The sequence below is a fragment of the Nerophis lumbriciformis genome, linkage group LG27, assembly GCF_033978685.3.
Source record: "Nerophis lumbriciformis linkage group LG27, RoL_Nlum_v2.1, whole genome shotgun sequence".
Lineage (NCBI taxonomy): Eukaryota > Metazoa > Chordata > Actinopteri > Syngnathiformes > Syngnathidae > Nerophis > Nerophis lumbriciformis.
Genome location: NC_084574.2, coordinates 13,887,902 through 13,906,072, shown reverse-complemented (window position 1 = coordinate 13,906,072; position 18,171 = coordinate 13,887,902). Strand labels below are relative to the sequence as shown.

Genomic DNA, 18,171 nt, shown 5'->3' with positions numbered 1-18,171 from the left:
CCAACCCTTAATGCGGAGTGCCAAGCAGGGAGGTAATAGGTCCCATTTTTATAGTCTTTGGTATGACTCGGCCTACCAATCTCGGGGCGGACACTCTAACCACTAGGCCACTGAGCAGGTAATGTACACTATTTACACAGATCACTAATCAACTTGTCACACTCATGACATAAACAAACCTACTCATTATGGCACTCACTGGCTATAGTGTACAACACACTTTAGTTTAATATTTACAGTTTTTATGACAGCGTTTCTTTTTGCTTGTTAACTTCAGCAGAACTTCAGCAAGAGTACTTGGTGAAATGATCACAGCAACTAAAGCAGAGATGCCAACTTCTGACAATCAAAGTCAGGGGTTTTATTTTCATGTTTTCAAAATGCTCTAGTCACGTGGACACAAAAACACAGAGGGTTGATTCTTGCAAATAGTTGGACAACTAGATGATTGCACAGAATGTCGTCATTGCCACATGAGTGTTTCCAAGCTCACTGTTAATGATTGTTAACTTGTTAAAACAATGAATTTTTTATTCCCCTTAATATTGCAAAGGCGATCTGATATGTGATTTGTATCTCTTAGAGTTGAGTCTTTTTTAAATAACACATGATTTTGTGACTAACAATATTTGATACATTTAATATAAAATATCCTTTTTCACACACCAATAAATTATATTTGTTTTCAATAAATAATTGTTTTCTATTTAACTGCTTTAGAGAATAAAAATAACCCCCCAAAAAATTTTTATTATATCGTAATTGCTTAGGGCTTGTGTGCTGTTTCTGCCTTGGATTATGACTTGTTACGGTTTGTCAATAAACCTTTTAGAAAGCATTAGCGCATCAACGTCTCTGTTGGGACGCTTTACAATAAACACTGCATGCACGCCATTGTTTAAAGTCTAAGACAGCCAACATTTTACTGGAAATATTAAAATCTGCTAGCAAGTTTATACCATTATTGATCGATTAATGATTGGTAAATTAGACAATATATACGATTTTAATTGCATATTGCATTTTTGTGCTATATTTATACATACTGGCAGCACGGTGATACAGGGGCTAGTGTGTGTGCCTTACAATACGAAGGTCCTGGGTTCGATCCTGTGTGGAGTTTGCATGTTCTCCCCGTGACTGCGTGGGTTGCCTCCGGGTACTCCGGCTTCCTCCCACCTCCATAGACATGCACCTGGGGATAGGTTGATTGGCAACAATATATGGGCCCTAGTGTGTGATTATGAGTGTGGATGTTGTCGGTCTATCTGTGTTGGCCCTGTGATGAGGTGGCATCTTGTCCAAGGTGTAACCCGCCTTCCGCCCGAGTGCAGCTGGAATAGGCTCCAGCACCCCCGCGACCCCAAACGGGACAAGCGGTAGAAAATGGATGGATTTGTTGGTTTTACTCGTATTGGTTAGTGTCCATAGGAAGGATCTATAAGACGTCTGTCATTCCAGGAGTTGTACTGATTTTTTGGGAGCCTTTCAAGAACACCGAGGAAGATGGCATCTCTGAACTGGTCTCAGAGAGCGACAGAAGCTTCTGGAATCGATGGCTGGTTTCTGCGGGCCCCAATGCCACCATCATTTCTCCAACACTGGGCCCTTGCTGAAAGCCAGAAGAAGAGCAAAGGATGAGTGGAAGAAGTTAGTACAGAATAAAAAAAATGCACATTTCCTCTTTCTATATTACACATTGCCAATTTGGTGGCTGAGTCAGCATGTGAGTTATATTATTGTCATCATTAAACATGCTATTTGAGTTATGCCAGAAAACCAAGCTGTCATGTAAACAAGTGCTGTCATTGACCTGCAATCCGCTGAGAGTTAGCCGAATGAGCTTCATCACTTCTCTGTACTTGGTGGATTTGGTTTGCTTGGCCAGCGTCTTCAAATCTCTGCTGAGCTCATCCACTGCTGGGGCCTCTCCATGTTCTTTTATTAATCTACAGTGCATATACATAATACAGCTATGTTCCTTTTCAGGTGTTTTTGCAAAATGTATTTATTAAAATGGAATACCTCAGAGCCAGCGAGGCAATGTGTTGGGACTCCGTGGAGAGCGCTGCCACCTGTTGGCTGGAGAAGGAAGGGCGCACCCACAGGTATGAGTAGGCGGCACTCACAAGCTCCCTCAGTGAGGATATGTGACCCTGAGGAGGGGTTGAAAATAGTTTTGATTCAATATTAAAGCATCCAAACAGAGTCTACCTGTGGTTTAAAAACAACACACTTGAGACATGTTCTCTTATTTAACCACTTCTGTAAAATGTAATGACTGTTGCTAGTTCAGCATCAAGAATCCATGTGATTTAAAAAATCTGCAACAAAAAAACAGAAATTGTGGTATTGGGTCAAACAAACTCTGCACAGACATTATAGTGCTATTGGTCCTCCAACTTCTTAGTGCCACCCTGATGGAAGGAGCCTTGGGGTAATTTTTGATGGCTTGCTTTACCTCCACAGATTACTTCTGTCGTTAAATCTTGTTTCTTTCAGCTATGACACCTTGCAAAAATTAAAAAGTATCTTCTGAAGGCTGATTTTGAAAGATATATCCATTTGCTATGTCACATCTGAATTACTTTAATTTTGTGTATGTAAGGCTGGACCAGGGCTCTCTAAGGCAACTGCAGCATGTTATTTTTAACAAAAACTAAGCAACTTGAGCACTTTATGCCCATACTGGCCTGCCTTTACTGGCTCCCAGTTCAATTAAAAATTGTAATTACTGATTTTAAGTGCTTGCACCAAGTGGAACAGCCCTATCTAACTGAGCTGCTGCAGCCTTTTACTCTCCCGCACAGAACCTTGAGGTCTTCAGCTGGCTAGATGGCATACATGCTAACATGAATGCATGAGAAATCAATGTATTTCCCTATTAAACGACATACCCCAATGTACACTTGCACAAACACATAGCTATCTGAGCAACTTAGATATTCAGATGTGAGCATTGAACCTACAAGGTGTGCTCTCTCTTAAGACAGACTGATTTTTTTTTTTTTTTTTACACAGATGAATATGACACGGAGGTGTCTACGACAGGAAGTGAACTCTAGTTTTCTCTTTATAAATACAAAACATTGTGAAACCTTTACAAATTAAAAAGGAAAAAGATAAACGTATTCTAATACTAAAAAAATATACCGGTAGCTCTTATAGGAGAACTGTACTTTTTTTAATGCTGCCTATCATCCACAATCCCTATGTAAGACAAGAATACACATATTTTTCTTTTGTTATGCATTCTAATTTGTAATATGCGGCAAGTACAAGGTGGCTAACAATGCAACAAATGGGAGTACTCTATTGCGCCCATTAAGCCCTCTAAAACAACATCCAAAAAGCACCAACAATACTTCACTTAAATGTCATCAACCGCATCTTAACCAAGTATTAGCGATATTGTTATTGCGCAAATGCAAAGGAACCACTTTTAGCGGCGCCATGATCACAGAGGTAACTAGCTAATGCAGCTATTGACAGACTGAACTACTGCATCGCCTCTGAGTTGGTGAAAGTAAATTATGTACAATAAATAATGTCCCTCACTTGTTTAGTAGAAGGTTGTTGTCATAAACCGAAAAGTTAGTCAACTTTTTTTTCTGCATTAGGATTATGATAAATTGTTCATCTAAACGGGAATATATAAACATCCAATCAGTCGGCATCCCAGTGAGAGCAGACATTGTACAGTAAGTGATTGTTTCTTTATGTTCGTAGTTTGTATTTCTTTTTAGCACTTAGCAAAGCTGCTACATGAAGTTTAGAGTTTCATTGGAGCTGGATCTGCTTATCACTCAGCGTCTAAACCTTGTAGCTCATTCTCTGTATATTTAGGCTAAAATTATAAGGTTCTGGATCATCATTCGTCCCAAAGTAGTAGTCGTTGGCTCTTATGAAGTCTGCCGTGATTAGTGGTGGTTGTTGTTGTTGAAATGAAATAGCAAACGTTGTGATGTGCCTGTGAAATCAATGTGCTGCCGTAATGCTTAAAATTACCAAAATACGTAAATATTACATGTTATTATGATTGTGCCTGTTACATTACATTACATATGTACAGCATGTACATCAGGGGTGTCCAAACACAGGCCCGCGAGACGACGGCACAAGTTTATATTAAATGTAAATAACCAGGGGCCTTACAGGTAGAAAAGTGGGACTAATTTGTGAACAACGTGAGAAACTCAGGTCAGTGACCACGATGTGTACTTTCATTAAATTACAAGCACAACAATTACTTGTTGACCCAATCCAAACAACCTTTCCTAGTCATGGTGCAGAAAACAAAATTCGACCAGCAGAAAAAGTCAACACACATGGTCACACATTTCACACCCTGCTCACTGAACTTTGTGGATAATTTTAAAAAAAAACGTCCCATCATCATAACAAAAAAATCTAAATTACAACCATTTAAATGCACTGCAAGGCATGATGGGAAAATGAAAAGCACTCTCTCCACACTTAAACATATTTGAATCTGATTGATTACAAAACTTTAAAGAGGTCATCACAGGTGTAAACCAAGTAGGAGTAACTTAACTCTTAATATTCAATTATAATAATAATTATATATCTATTATGTGATTATAATTTGTAAACACACACTATATACATCCATCCATCCATCCATTTTCTACCGCTTATTCCCTTCGGGGTCGCGGGGGGGCGCTGGAGCCTATCTCAGCTACAATCGGGCGGAAGGCGGTGTACACCTTGGACAAGTCGCCACCTCATCGCAGCACTATATATAAATAAATATATATATATATATATATATATATATATATATATATATATATATATATATATACACACACATACATACATACATACATACATACATACATACATACATACATACATACATACATATATATATATATATATATAAGTTAGGTCAGGGAAAAGCACAGAGGCTATATGATGACGAGCAGGGAAACCTGCGAAACAGGCTTGTAGGTATGATATAGCCTCTGTGTTTTTTCCTGACCTAACTTATATTACGCTCTACCCGGGCACTGTATAACGGATAAATCACAGAAACCTTGACTATGTATATATATATATATATATATATATATATATATATATATATATATATATATATATATATATTTAAATGGTTACTTTGCATGAATTTTTTTAGCCCAATGCGACCCTTAAGTCAAAAGTTTGGACACCCCCGATGTATATAAAAATTGATAGAGATATTTGGATGTTTTTAAAAGGGCTTTAGAGGCAGAATAGATGGAATTACCTCCATTGTTAGCGGACTCTTGCCAGCGCTTATTTACGAGTTGGAATGCAATCAATGCATATAAAAAGAAAAATATGTGTGCTTGTCTCTCATAACAATTGTAAAAAATAAGCAACATTTTTTTTAAAGTCCTGTTCCCCTTAAGAAGAACAATATTTAATAGTTAAAAAAAGTATATTGTGTGTATTTTTTTTTTTTTTTTTAATAAAACTTGGTTAAAAACTACTTTTTGAGCACATTCAACAATACCGTGAAAGTAATTATACCTGTAATAATTTTGCTCACAATAAGTGAGATATGAAACTTTCTTATCGTTACATCCATAGTCTGTACAGCACTTTGGTCACCTGGGGTTGTTTTTAAAAGTCCTGTATAAATAAATACATTGAATTGAATTACATTTCACTATCTACCTTACGTAAGTGCAGAACCCTCCTAATATAATCCTCACGCAGGACGTCTCCATCCTGCTGCACCTCGCCCGCATAGGCCTCCTGGATTTGTCCCTGCAGTTCCTTTATCAGAAAATTGCACTGCTGCTCACTTTCAATACGGTGCTGCAGGTGGATTCTGCGGGGGAGACAATTTGAGATATTACGTGCAGTTTGCTCAATCATGGCAGAGAACTCAAGCCTTAAAGGTGTATACATAAATGACAACCCTCACATTTCAGCAACCATTGTCCCACAAAATATCTTCTTCTCAGGGCACAAATAGAAATAAACCTTGGATATACTTTAGGAGTAGTCTGTGTACACCAGTATGGATTTTCTATGCACTGAAAATGAGTCAACACATGTGAGTAGCAGGATAATTGTGTCCTGTGTCTGCATGAGTGCGTACTTTATCCCATTCCTGGGAAATTGGTACTCATGGCAGTTTTCCAACTAACCCAAACACACCTCCAACGTAAGCTTCATTGTTGTCAAGACATACAACTACCGCAGCAACTCTGTTTGATAAGAGTATATAATGTCATGTTATGTTGACAACATTGATGTCAGACTGCCAGTCTGAAGGGGCGTAACACTGTATTTCTATACAAACTCTACACCGACTACTTTAAAGCAGGGGTCTTCAACATTTTCCATGCCAAGGACCCCCAAACTGAGGGAAAGATATAGCGGAGACCCCCTACTTACTTTATATAGCTGTAAATAATTGAGATGGGTTTTCAATTGAACTGCTGCTAATTGTACCTTGTTATTGTGCAATACTATGATGACCAAATAATACAGTATAATGCTGCTAATCGCTAGCTGGCAGCTTACTCTGCTAGCTGGCAATTAGAGTGCTAAACTTAAATACTCACATGAGTATAGAAATATAACAATTTTTATTTTAAACCCAGGTACAGTGAGTAGGGTGACCACGCCACTGCCATTTCTAAACTACACTAGAATGTGTTGGATACATTTTAATGTGTATTTAAATACATTTAAATGTGTGGAAAAATTGCAAGGAGATATAAAAAAATACATTAAAATTGAGTCTAATCAACCAAAAATGTAACCACCCCCTACAGTATCTGTGCGGACCCCCTGTTAACGACATTTACTCTAAGGCAGGGGTCGGGAACCTTTTTGGCTGAGAGAGCCATGAAAGCCAAATATTTTTAAATGTATTTCCGTGAGAGCCATATAATATTTTTTAACACCGAATACAACTAAATGTGTGCATTTTTAAGTAAGACCAACATTTTTACAGTACAATAAGTCTCTTATTCTTTTTAATAACATTGCTATTATGAAGCTAATCAATAGTAAATAAAATACTTCTTACCATTAATGCAACTTTTTGAACAGGCGCGGTAGAAAACGGATGGATGGATTAAAATGCATGAGAATGTTTTATATTTTGAACGTTATTTTTAACACTGTGATTACCAGCGAAATTATTCATTACTTATTGTGTTAAGCAATGTTAGCTAAGATTTATCTGAGAGCCAGATGCAGTCATCAAAAGAGCCACATCTGGCTCGAGAGCAATAGGTTCCCTACCCCTGCTCTAAGGTATACCCAAAGCTAATTTCTGTAGTATAGTCCCTTGAGAAGATATACTGTAATTAAATGTTTGCTGAAATGTACTCCATTCTATTGTATTGTATTGTATTGTATTGTACAAACAATACAAAATACTAAATTATACAAGCAAATAAAGGTCTTTCTGGTGGCTTAAGTCAGGAGTTCTTAACCTTTTTTACCTCGGGGCCCAACTTTTCCACTACAGAGGGGCATGGGACCCACTCAAATATTAATACTGAGTGTTTTAATCATATTCAATAACTATATCTAACCTACAGACAGTTTACAACCTTGTCAAATGATATGAAAGCATGTGTTACTCACAAAGATTATTCTCAAGTTATAGGTCAAGCTGTTTACAAAAATAAATACAAATCAACTACACTGCAAAATAAAACTGATGAAAAATAAATGTATATACAATTACATAGTGCTAAAATAAATAGATTGTCACTAAATTAATACATAATAATGATATATATGTTTCTTAAATAAACTGTTAATAAAATTAAAGTGCAAATGAAAATACAGCTTCAACACTTTAATCATAATTTTTGCGCTTAAGAAACTTCTCTATGACTTCTTCTGTTTGTTTGATATTGTCATTACTGCCACTAGTGGTGGGAAAGTGTATTGCAACTGAGTACTGCTTCAGCCCATACGGACCACAGTGGAGAAACATTTTTGGCGGCCCTTGAAGTAACACGGTTTACAGTTAATAAAGTCAAAAACAATATTAATAGTGATAAAAGCAACAATAACAATACCAAATAAAAAGGGACTCACTTGTTGAACTCAGGAAGTTTGTCCAGGTCAAGAAGAGCAGAGTGCGTTGTGATCTTTGAGGGGTTAAACTCTGAAATAAGCTCGTCTATTTTCCGTCCCATCCGATTGGCTACCAGGAGGACAGGAAAGTGTTACCAGACGCTGCTTTTAGTGAATTACAAGCATACACGTTACTCACTGTACGCACTGATCACTCACTGCTGAATCCCGAGCCGCAGTTGGTGGTTATATCCAGCAGAGCCTCTGGCAGCACACCGTCTCTCTGGAATTTCTGGATGAATATGTCCCCCTGTCTTTTGGACAGTTTGCTGCCGTCCTTGTTGGTCAAGAGCGGCAGGTGTCCAAAAACGGGCGGTTGCCATCCGAGAGCGCGGTACATGAGGATGTGCTTAGAGGTGGAGATGAGCCATTCGGAGCCCCGCAGGACGTGACTGACCCTCATGTAGTGGTCGTCCACTATGTTGGCAAGGTGATAGGTAGGAAAACCGTCGGCTTTCATCATCACAGGGTCGCCCTCCACCTATAGGGGAGAACAGAAGGAATGATGGTAAAAAATATGGGCACCAAAGAGAGCAAGCTCTGGTAAAATCAAGTCGCATGCCTCAGAAGACATTATGTTTTGTTTTGTGTTTTGCTTTTTGCATTTTAGTTCAGGTGATGGCAGAGAGGAAACGTGTGATAATGACAGCCACAGAACCAACGATGGAGTTATTCTGACGCAGGAAAGCGGTTTCTGTCACAGCTGCTCAGCACGAATAGAACGTACACAACACTGGCAGCTCTGTTTAGTGATAACTGTTAGAGAATCGCCTCCCGTTGGTAGCTTAAATGTATTTGTTTATACAAAGATGAACTTATTTTTACACTAATATAACTGTTAGATGTGTACTTATATCATTACCTGTACAGTTAATTAATGCTTTATGATATTGATATTGACTACTTGTTTTTCCATTGTTTTGTTATATTATGCAATAAATTCAACGGGATTATTTTACCTGGATTTGACATGGATAGGAATTTCTGACCTTTCTAAAAGTCTAAAATTAATTATAATCCAGATTGAAATGTGTAGTCAATGATTTACACACAAAATAAAACAAACCGAAGGCATTTAAATCTCTCTTAGCGCTACCTGGGCCACCTCGTGACGATACCATCCAAAGATGAGATCCTGAAAGGCCTCCACTCCCTCCTCGAGTCGAAACCTGATCACGTGAGGCGCACCCTGCACCAGCTTCTCCTGTACCTGCTCAGGCCGAAGGTGTCGACACCGGTTGTCATACCTGAAACAAAAAGGAAGACGAGTTGAAGGTTTTAATTAGAGTTTGTGGAAGGAACAGTGTTAATTTTGTTGACAACATTTTTTTGTCTAAGTCAGCAACCCGCGGCTCTAGAGCCACATGCGGCTCTTTGGCACCGCCCTGGTGGTTCCATGTAGCTTTTTCAAAAATGTATGGAAATGGAAAAAAAATGGGGTGAAAAATATGTTTTTTGTTGTGATAGTTTCTGTAGGAGGACAAACACGACACAAACCTTCCTAATTGGTAGAAAGCCCACTGTTTAATATGTTTGTGTTTATGCTTCACTGATGAGAGTATTTGGCGAGCTACGTTTTGTCCTACTAATTTCAGCGGCCCTTGAACTCACCGTTGTGTGGACTGTGACTCAACAGTTTGTTTACATGTATAACTTTCTCCGACGCTGCCACAGAAAGACGTGTTTTATGACAATCCGTCTTTGTCTCACTTTGTCCACCAAACGTTTTATGCTTTGCGTGTATGCACAAAGGTGAGCTTTGTTGATGTTATTGACTTGTTGGATTGCTAATCAGGAATATTTGGTCAGTGCATGACTGCAAGCTAATCGATGCCAAAATGCTATTTAGGCTAGCTGTATGTACATATTGCATCATTATGCCTTGTTTGTAGGCACGGTATATTTGAGCTCATTTAATTTCCTTTAATTATGTTCTTTGTGTATTTAGTTTATTTTTCCATGTTTCATGACACATTATCTGTACGTAATATTGGCTACATTTCTGATAGTTGTTTGTGTGCCATGTTGTTCCAGACCAATATAATGAACAATATTTTTCCCCCTAAAAGTTTGTAGGTGCGGCTAATATACCTGTGCGCTTTATTGTCCAGAATACAATACTATTTAAGATGGTAGAGCAGGAGCAAAACCGCTCACTCTATTACTACTTTTGTAGTACACCATGGGCCAGCTTGCCCGCCAATTTAATAAGCAAAATACACGTACAGTAAATTCTATTGGATATTCTCAGCACACTGTTCAGCTAATAATGGCAGACATACAAACATACTCGGTGTAGTTATACACAATATTGAATACGTGTGTTTCTTCATATGACCATTGTAGTCATGTTATTCAAAAAAAAAAGTATTAATGCTTAATTTCAGCTAAAATAAAACAAAGTAAGGTTAGTGTGAAATGTACTTATTGATATATTCATGGAGTGCAGGTCTCGTTGTTGATTTAGTTTTTGAGATGCTCTGCAATAACCCTAAAAAAGTGGTGTCAGGCCAACTTCGTATTTATATTTTAGTCGACAAAATATAGGCTCCAGCCACACTTGTGACCAATGTTCCCTCTAATTGTTCATGTGTCTGAGCAAACACAAAAACTCCCTGAGCATTCAGTGGAGCACATGTGAGCAACATCACGCGTGGCAATACCAGCAGCACACCTGTCTCAAACCAATCTTTTATAGTAACACTCAAATGAGAGGAGTCATTTTCATGAGATTATTTTGTAATATTAGTGATTTGGCCCACTTGTAATGAAAATAAAAGAAATCTTGTTTTTCATAAGCTATGGATTAGTATTATACTATACCCGGTATGTCTGGGTGGGGGTCCTGCTTTGGAAATCATTTCTACCCCTTTCAGAGATCACATTTAGTTCCCCTTAAACATCCTCATGTTGCACAATGAAATGTAAGCATAGGATGAAGTGTGCATTCCTATAACTTTCTCTAGTAACAGCATTCCAAGATTAATATAAATAAATTAACATTAATAATAAATGACAGTAGAATAAGCACACGTATGACTGAGGAGTCATAGTGTAACTTTGTGTGGTGTTTGAGTTGTCCGACTTTTTGTGTGGCCATAAACGCACCAGTAGCTTAGTGGTATGCGTGTTGTGACAAATGACAAGTTGGTTTTGGCCTGGTTTGTACGGCAGAAAATGAATAGTTTTTCGAGATAGAAGTTTTTTACTCATGTTTTTGGTGTGGTTATGGCCGAATATAAACAGTTTTGCTCAATAAAGTGATCAATATAATTCCTGTCCTCGAAGCATCTCGATAGACGTTACAATAATTGAACGGTGTTCAATTGAACGGTGTTGACGAACACTGTTAGGGCCGCTTGTTGTCACTGTCACTCAGAGTTGCATTGCAAAATTATACAGAATAAATGTGTTTATTTTGTTTATAATTCAGATGGGATTTGATTTGGTGCGCGGCATATATTTGCTGTGCGCAGAGGACGCTTGAGCAGTGCACAATTGCGCAGGCGCGCACCTTAGAGGGAACGTTGCTTGTGACCCCAAAGGGACAAGCGGTAGAAAAATGGATGGATAGAAATTTACTGTAATTTTAGTCCACTAAAATGTTGAATAATTTAGTCGACTAAAAATTGACTAAAACCAAATCAATTTAGATGACGAAAAGTATGACTACAACTAAAAAACATTTTCGTCAAAAGACTGTGACTAAAACTAAATTAAAAAACTGTTACCTTGGAGTCTGTCCCGTCCTCAAAAATTCCTTTTTGAGCAGCTCCAGTCTCTGGGAGCTGCAGAAACAGTAGTAGGCATGGCCACCTTCAACAAGCCGAGAAGCAGTCTGTTTGTAAAGGTCCAGTCTCTTCGACTGGAAATAAGGACCCACTGGCCCGCTTTGGCCTGGACTCTCATCTGGAGGTATACCTGTGGAGGCAGATTTCATATTATTTCATATTCATATCATAGTTTGATGAGTGTGGACCACGTGTGTCCTACCTGCCCACTCTAGCATCTCCTCAATGGCCTCTGCAGCTCCTGGCACCAACCTGCTTTGATCAGTGTCCTCCAAGCGCAGGATGAAGGAGCCCCTGTACTTCTTGGCAAAGATGTAATTGTAGAGTGCAGTTCGGAGACCACCCAGGTGCAAGAAACCTGCAGCAGCGTGAGATTAAAGTACTTTAAACAAGACACTGTATGCCCAAAGGCACTGAGACACCTACATGAAGTAGGTACATGACAATGGGCCGCTGACCTATTGCACATTGCTTGCGATGTGCGTCATTACGTTCTGCTTGGAGGGGTTATTTTGGGACTAATTGAAGAGCACAGAAGTTTAGGACGTAGTTCAAATTTCCCAGAAGTGTCTTGACTTTGAAATTTCCCGATCTGTCCAGGGTGTACCCCGCCTTCCGCCCGAATGCAGCTGAGATAGGCTCCAGCACCCCCCCCCCCCCCCCACCCCCCCAATAGTTTGTTTTTAGATTAATTTATTTTTTATTATCTGTTTTTATCATCTGTCGAAAATTCCAGGAAAATATGGAAGCTAGAGAAATGTTTCTGTTAATTTTAAGGTCACTAAATAACTTAACTGAATAAATAAATGAATTAATTAATCAAGATTTTAAAAAAAATTTCATTGCGATGAGGTGGCGACTTGTCCAGGGTGTACCCCGCCTTCCGCCCGAATACAGCTGAGGAAGGCTCCAGCACCCCCCGCGACCCCAAAAGGGACAAGAGGTAGAAAATGGATGGATGGATGGATGGGTGATTTTCTTTGGGTTGCTGAACTTAACCATCTGTTTTGTTTTTTTATTCATGCATTTATGACAAATAAGGGAGCTTTGATGTTTTGACGTTCCATCCACCCATCCATTCATTTTCCCAAATATAGGTCACACATTTCGCTAATGCAGGGGTGTCAAACGTATCTAAAATGAGCTGCATTTTTTTTGGAATGAAAGAAACTGCTGTTGTAAATGTGTCCACTGGATGTCACAATAGCAATTCTGTTAGGACTAGCAAGAGGTACAACGTAAAGCCCTCGGCCCAAATGAATCTTAAAACCTGCCGTTTTATGTCTTCTGCTTCGAACGCATCGTTATTTGGCACCCTTACTCCCCCATAATGTCTCTGTCAAAAACGAGAAAACTTAACCCTTTCGATTATAGTTTTTACCTCCGTTTTGTACAGTTTGTTGAGATAGCACTGGAATGATACCTGGACATGACAAAGGAGATATTTGATACCTCGAAGAGTTTACATGTCGTGTTTTTTGTTCGATCCCATAAAGACTGGGATTTAATGTTTAATCCTGGTTTTGTAGATAGTCTAAACTCATTGTGTTCTTCATTGTGTTTTTCAAACTGCACCGATTTCCTCAGAAATTTCAACAACCTTGAAGTGTTATGTCCAGAGGATTATTTGTGATTCGTACGTTTTCATAATGTGCTTGTTCTATTTTTGGCCACAGTAAAACAAAGTAAACAACCTGGAGTTGTCTTTATTTTTAAGTTATCGTGCCATGATTTTACCATTCCGGCCCACTTTAGGAATAGATTTTCCCCCATGCGGCCCCTGAGCTAAAATGAGTTTGACACCCCTGCTCTAATGTCTTAATACAGGACTGGGCAAATATTTTGCCTCGGGGGGGCTGATTTAGATGAAAAAAATGTGTCTGGGGGCCTGTATATCTATTTTTAGGAACACTAATACAAAACCTCACAATAATGTCTGATTGAATGCTAAAAACGTTATGACAGACCGCCTTAAAAAAACGGAATGGAATTTTTTCATTTTTTTACTGAATGAGTCACCCAGACTGTACATGAAAATAAAGACTGTGGGATTTACAATATTAACTATGAACGATGAAACACTGAATATTGACAACATATGAACGTCACAAGCGACATATTATACAATCAAGTGAAACGCAACAAAAATGCAACAAACACAGCGAAATATGAATGCGAAGGGTAAAAAAAAAAAAAAAAACTACAATCTGATACATCTGATATATCACTAAGCTTTAGAACTTTGTTGTAAAAATATCCTTCCACGTCTGTCCCTGACACCCGCATTTCAGGCTGGCCACTCTGGAAACACTCTGTGGAAACGGTCCCCACCCACACTGCTTGGTGCCTCGTCTGAGCTGCTGTCACTTACATTACCATAGTAACTAATGATATTACCATAGTAACTAATTAGATGACCATAGTAACTTAGTATATCATGCAAAAGCGCAGATTCCAACCATTGAAATACTTTGTATTAGGGCTGTGAATCTTTGGGTGTCCCACGATTCGATTCAATATCGATTCTTGGGGTCACGATTCGATTCAAAATCTTTTCTTTTTTTTTCAATTCAACACGATTCTCCATTCAAAAAGGATTTTTTTTCCGATTCAAAAGGATTCTCTATTCATTCAATACATAGGATTTTAGCAGGATCTACCCCAGTCTGCTGACATGCAAGCAGAGTAGTAGATTTTTGTAAAAAGCTTTTATAATTGTAAAGGACAATGTTTTATCAACTGATTGCAATAATGTAGATGTGTATAAACTATTAAATGAACCAAAAATATGACTTATTTTATCTTTGTGAAAATATTGGACACAGTGTGTTGTCAAGCTTATGAGATGCGATGCAAGTGTAAGCCACTGTGACACTATTGTTCTTTTTTTTTTTTTTTTTTATAAATGTCTAATGATAATGTCAATGAGGGATTTTTAATCACTGCTATTTTGAAATTGTAACTAATATTGATACTGTTGTTGATAATATTCATTTTTGTTTCACTACTTTTGGTTTGTTCTGTGTCGTGTTTGTGTCTCCTCTCAATTGCTCTGTTTATTGCAGTTCTGAGTGTTGCTGGGTCGGGTTTGGTTTTGGAATTGGATTGCATTGTTATGGTATTGCTGTGTATTGTTTTGTTGGATTGTTTAATAAAAAATAAAAAATAAAAATCATTTTAAAAAAATCCACAAAAAAAATAATATTTTTTACAAATGAGAATCGATTCTGAATCGCACAACGTGAGAATCGCGATTCGATTTTGAATCGATTTTTTCCCACACCCCTACTTTGTATAGTTCAAGACTTACGGTCATTTAAAAACATCCCTGCACACCATAATGTGCAGGGATCCGTACAGTTTCTGTCTAAAAGATCTAAAAAAAATATTTGGGAATGTCCGGCGGGCCAGATTGAAAATCTTAAGGGGCCGTATGTGGTTCCCGGGCCTTAATTTGCCCAAGTCTGTTTTAATGGATAATCCAAGACATCAAACTTCAAAAAATGGCGGTTCCCTTAATATTTGACCTATCACAATGGTTTGAGTACAATTGGACAGTGTTTTCCAATGTCTTTGCAACGGTATCAATTAGGGATGTCCGATAATGGCTTTTTGCCGATATTCCGATATTGTCCAACTCTTTAATTACCGATACCGATATCAACCGATACCGATATCAACAGATATATGCAGTCGTGGAATTAACACATTATTATGCCTAATTTGGACAACCAGGTATGGTGAAGATAAGGTACTTTTAAAAAAAAATTATAAATATTTAATGAACGGCGTGTTGAAGTTGGTAGAATGGCCGTGCCAGCAATCGGAGTGTTGCTGGTTACTGGGGTTCAATCCCCACCTTCTACCATCCTAGTCACGTCCGTTGTGTCCTTGGGCAAGACACTTCACCCTTGCTCCTGCATGGCAGCTCCCGCCATCAGTGTGTGAATGTGTGTGTGAATGGGTGAATGTGGTACTGTCAAAGCGCTTTGAGTACCTTGAAGGTAGAAAAGCGCTATACAAGTATAACCCATTTATCATTTATTTTATTATATATTTTTATTTTCAACATTTAATTTGAATTGAAATAAATATTTTGATAAATCTAAGGTAAGTATGATCTATGAAAAAACATAAATCAATAATTACATAAACATGTCATATAATGTAATTTTATTTACAATATTTAATTAAAGTTTTAATAAATATTCAATGTCATATAATGTATTTTATTTACAGGTTACATTTCAAATTTAGGTGGCAGAGGGCTTAGTGCATCTGCCTCACAATACAAAGGTCCTAAGTAGTCTTGGGTTCAATCCCGGGCACGGGATCTTTCTGTGTGGAGTTTGCATGTTCTCCCCGTGACTGCGTGGGTTCCCTCCCGGTACTCCGGCTTCCTCCCACCTCCAAAGACATGCACCTGGGGATACGTTGATTGGCAATACTAAATTGGCCCTAGTGTGTGGATGTGAGTGTGAATGTTGTCTGTCTATCTGTGTTGGCCCTGCAATGAGGTGGCGACTTGTCCAGGGTGTACACCGCCTTCCGCCCGATTGTAGCTGAGATAGGCTCCAGCGCCCCCCCCCCCGCGACCCCAAAGGGAATAAGCGGTAGAAAATGGATGGATGGATGGATGGAAATTAAAAACATTTTCTTGAATAAAAAAAGAAAGTAAAACAATATAAAAACAGTTACATAGAAACTAGTAATTCATGAAAATTGGTAAAATTAACTGTTAAAGGTTAGTACTATTAATGGACGCACAATCATGTGTGCTTACGGACTGTATCCCTTGCAGACTGTATTGATATATATTGATATATAATGTAGGAACCAGAATATTAATAACAGAAAGAAACAACCCTTTTGTGTGAATGAATGTAAATGGGGGAGGGAGGTTTTTTGGGTTGGTGCACTAATTGTAAGTGTATCTTGTGTTTTTATGTTGATTTAATAACCCCCCCCCCCCCCCCCCCCCCAAAAAAACGATACCGATAATAATAAAAACTGATACCGATAATTTCCGCTATTACATTTTAACGCATTTATCGGCCGATATTATCGGACATCCCTAGCCAATTGCTTTTTCAGGAAGTGACAGTATGGAGCAGCAGCACTATTCAAGGGGAGCTTACATATGTTGTTGTTGTGTGCACCTCAGTTAAAAAGAACATAAGCGTCCTCACCCGTCGGACTTGGGGCAAACCTGACCCGCACCTCACCCACAGTCATGGTGGAGCAGCGTCTGGCGAAGTCCGAGTCCAGGTGGCGTGTAATCCGTACTCTTCTGGCGGCAGCAGCACGAACATAACCCCGCAGGTTGGCCACATTGTAGTTAAAGTAACACCGACAGCTTCTGAGCCACGACCCTGACATGATTAACCACCAAGAACGCTGGATTTGTGTTTTTTAACCTAGTTTGACGAACAGCTACCTAACTAATGTGGTTATATTACGCGTCATTTTCTTTTAAAATATTCAAATAAAACATTGCATCGACTATAAACATAACATTTCTTTATTGTCATGTCAAACTATTTGATACCGGATACACAGAGGAAATATTAGCATGCGATTGGATAACGTTCTTATTCGACGACAATACAATACCTTTTGTTTAGACACTGCCATCTAGCGGTTAAACAAACAATGTCACCCCACGACTCTGAATAGAAAGACTAGTTTGGACAAAAACTGGAGTATGACGTTCTTCCTCCTACTCATTTTTAAACATGTTGATTTGTGTTTGTGTAGTGTAAGTGTGATCATGATGTTGTTCAATGTAGCTTTGTTTAGCGGCCAGTCGAAAATAAGATAAACATGTATGTTAATCCAATCCAATCCACTATAGCACATTTAAACAACAAAATGCTTCCAAAATGCTGCACAACAATATTAAAAACAATATTTAAATATTATCCTTAGCTCCACCAATGACTGAATAAAAACAAAAAATAAATACATATAAAACCAATATAAAAACAATATAAAATAAATTTGATTAAAAACGATTTTAAAGTGTAAAACCAATTAAAACAGTAAATAGAAATCAAAATTTTAAAAACACAGAGGACAACAGAGGACCACACAACTTACGTAGTGTTAAAAGCCAGAGAATAAAAGTGGGTCTTAAGACAAGACTTAAAACACTCCACTGTGGGAGCAGTTCGAACATGGAAGGGCAGAGTGTTCCAGAGCTTAGGGCCGACCACAGAGAAGGCCCTGTCTCCCCTGGTTTTAAGTCTGGTCTTGGGCA

General features: G+C 38.3%; 1 protein-coding gene across 1 annotated transcript; it reads right to left on the bottom strand.

The window, feature by feature from the left end:
- Positions 1-326: 326 nt before the first annotated feature.
- On the bottom strand, positions 327-17,457 carry ears2 (glutamyl-tRNA synthetase 2, mitochondrial). Its single transcript, XM_061987858.2, has 10 exons — positions 17,102-17,457; positions 12,115-12,270; positions 11,853-12,042; positions 9,218-9,368; positions 8,281-8,602; positions 8,083-8,191; positions 5,686-5,842; positions 2,026-2,156; positions 1,814-1,949; positions 327-1,612 (listed from the first exon to the last, which is right to left on the bottom strand). The coding sequence occupies exons 1-10, from the start codon at positions 17,289-17,291 to the stop codon at positions 1,439-1,441; spliced, it is 1,716 nt and encodes a 571-aa protein (XP_061843842.2). The 5' UTR covers positions 17,292-17,457; the 3' UTR covers positions 327-1,438.
- Between the last annotated feature and the right edge of the window lie 714 nt (positions 17,458-18,171).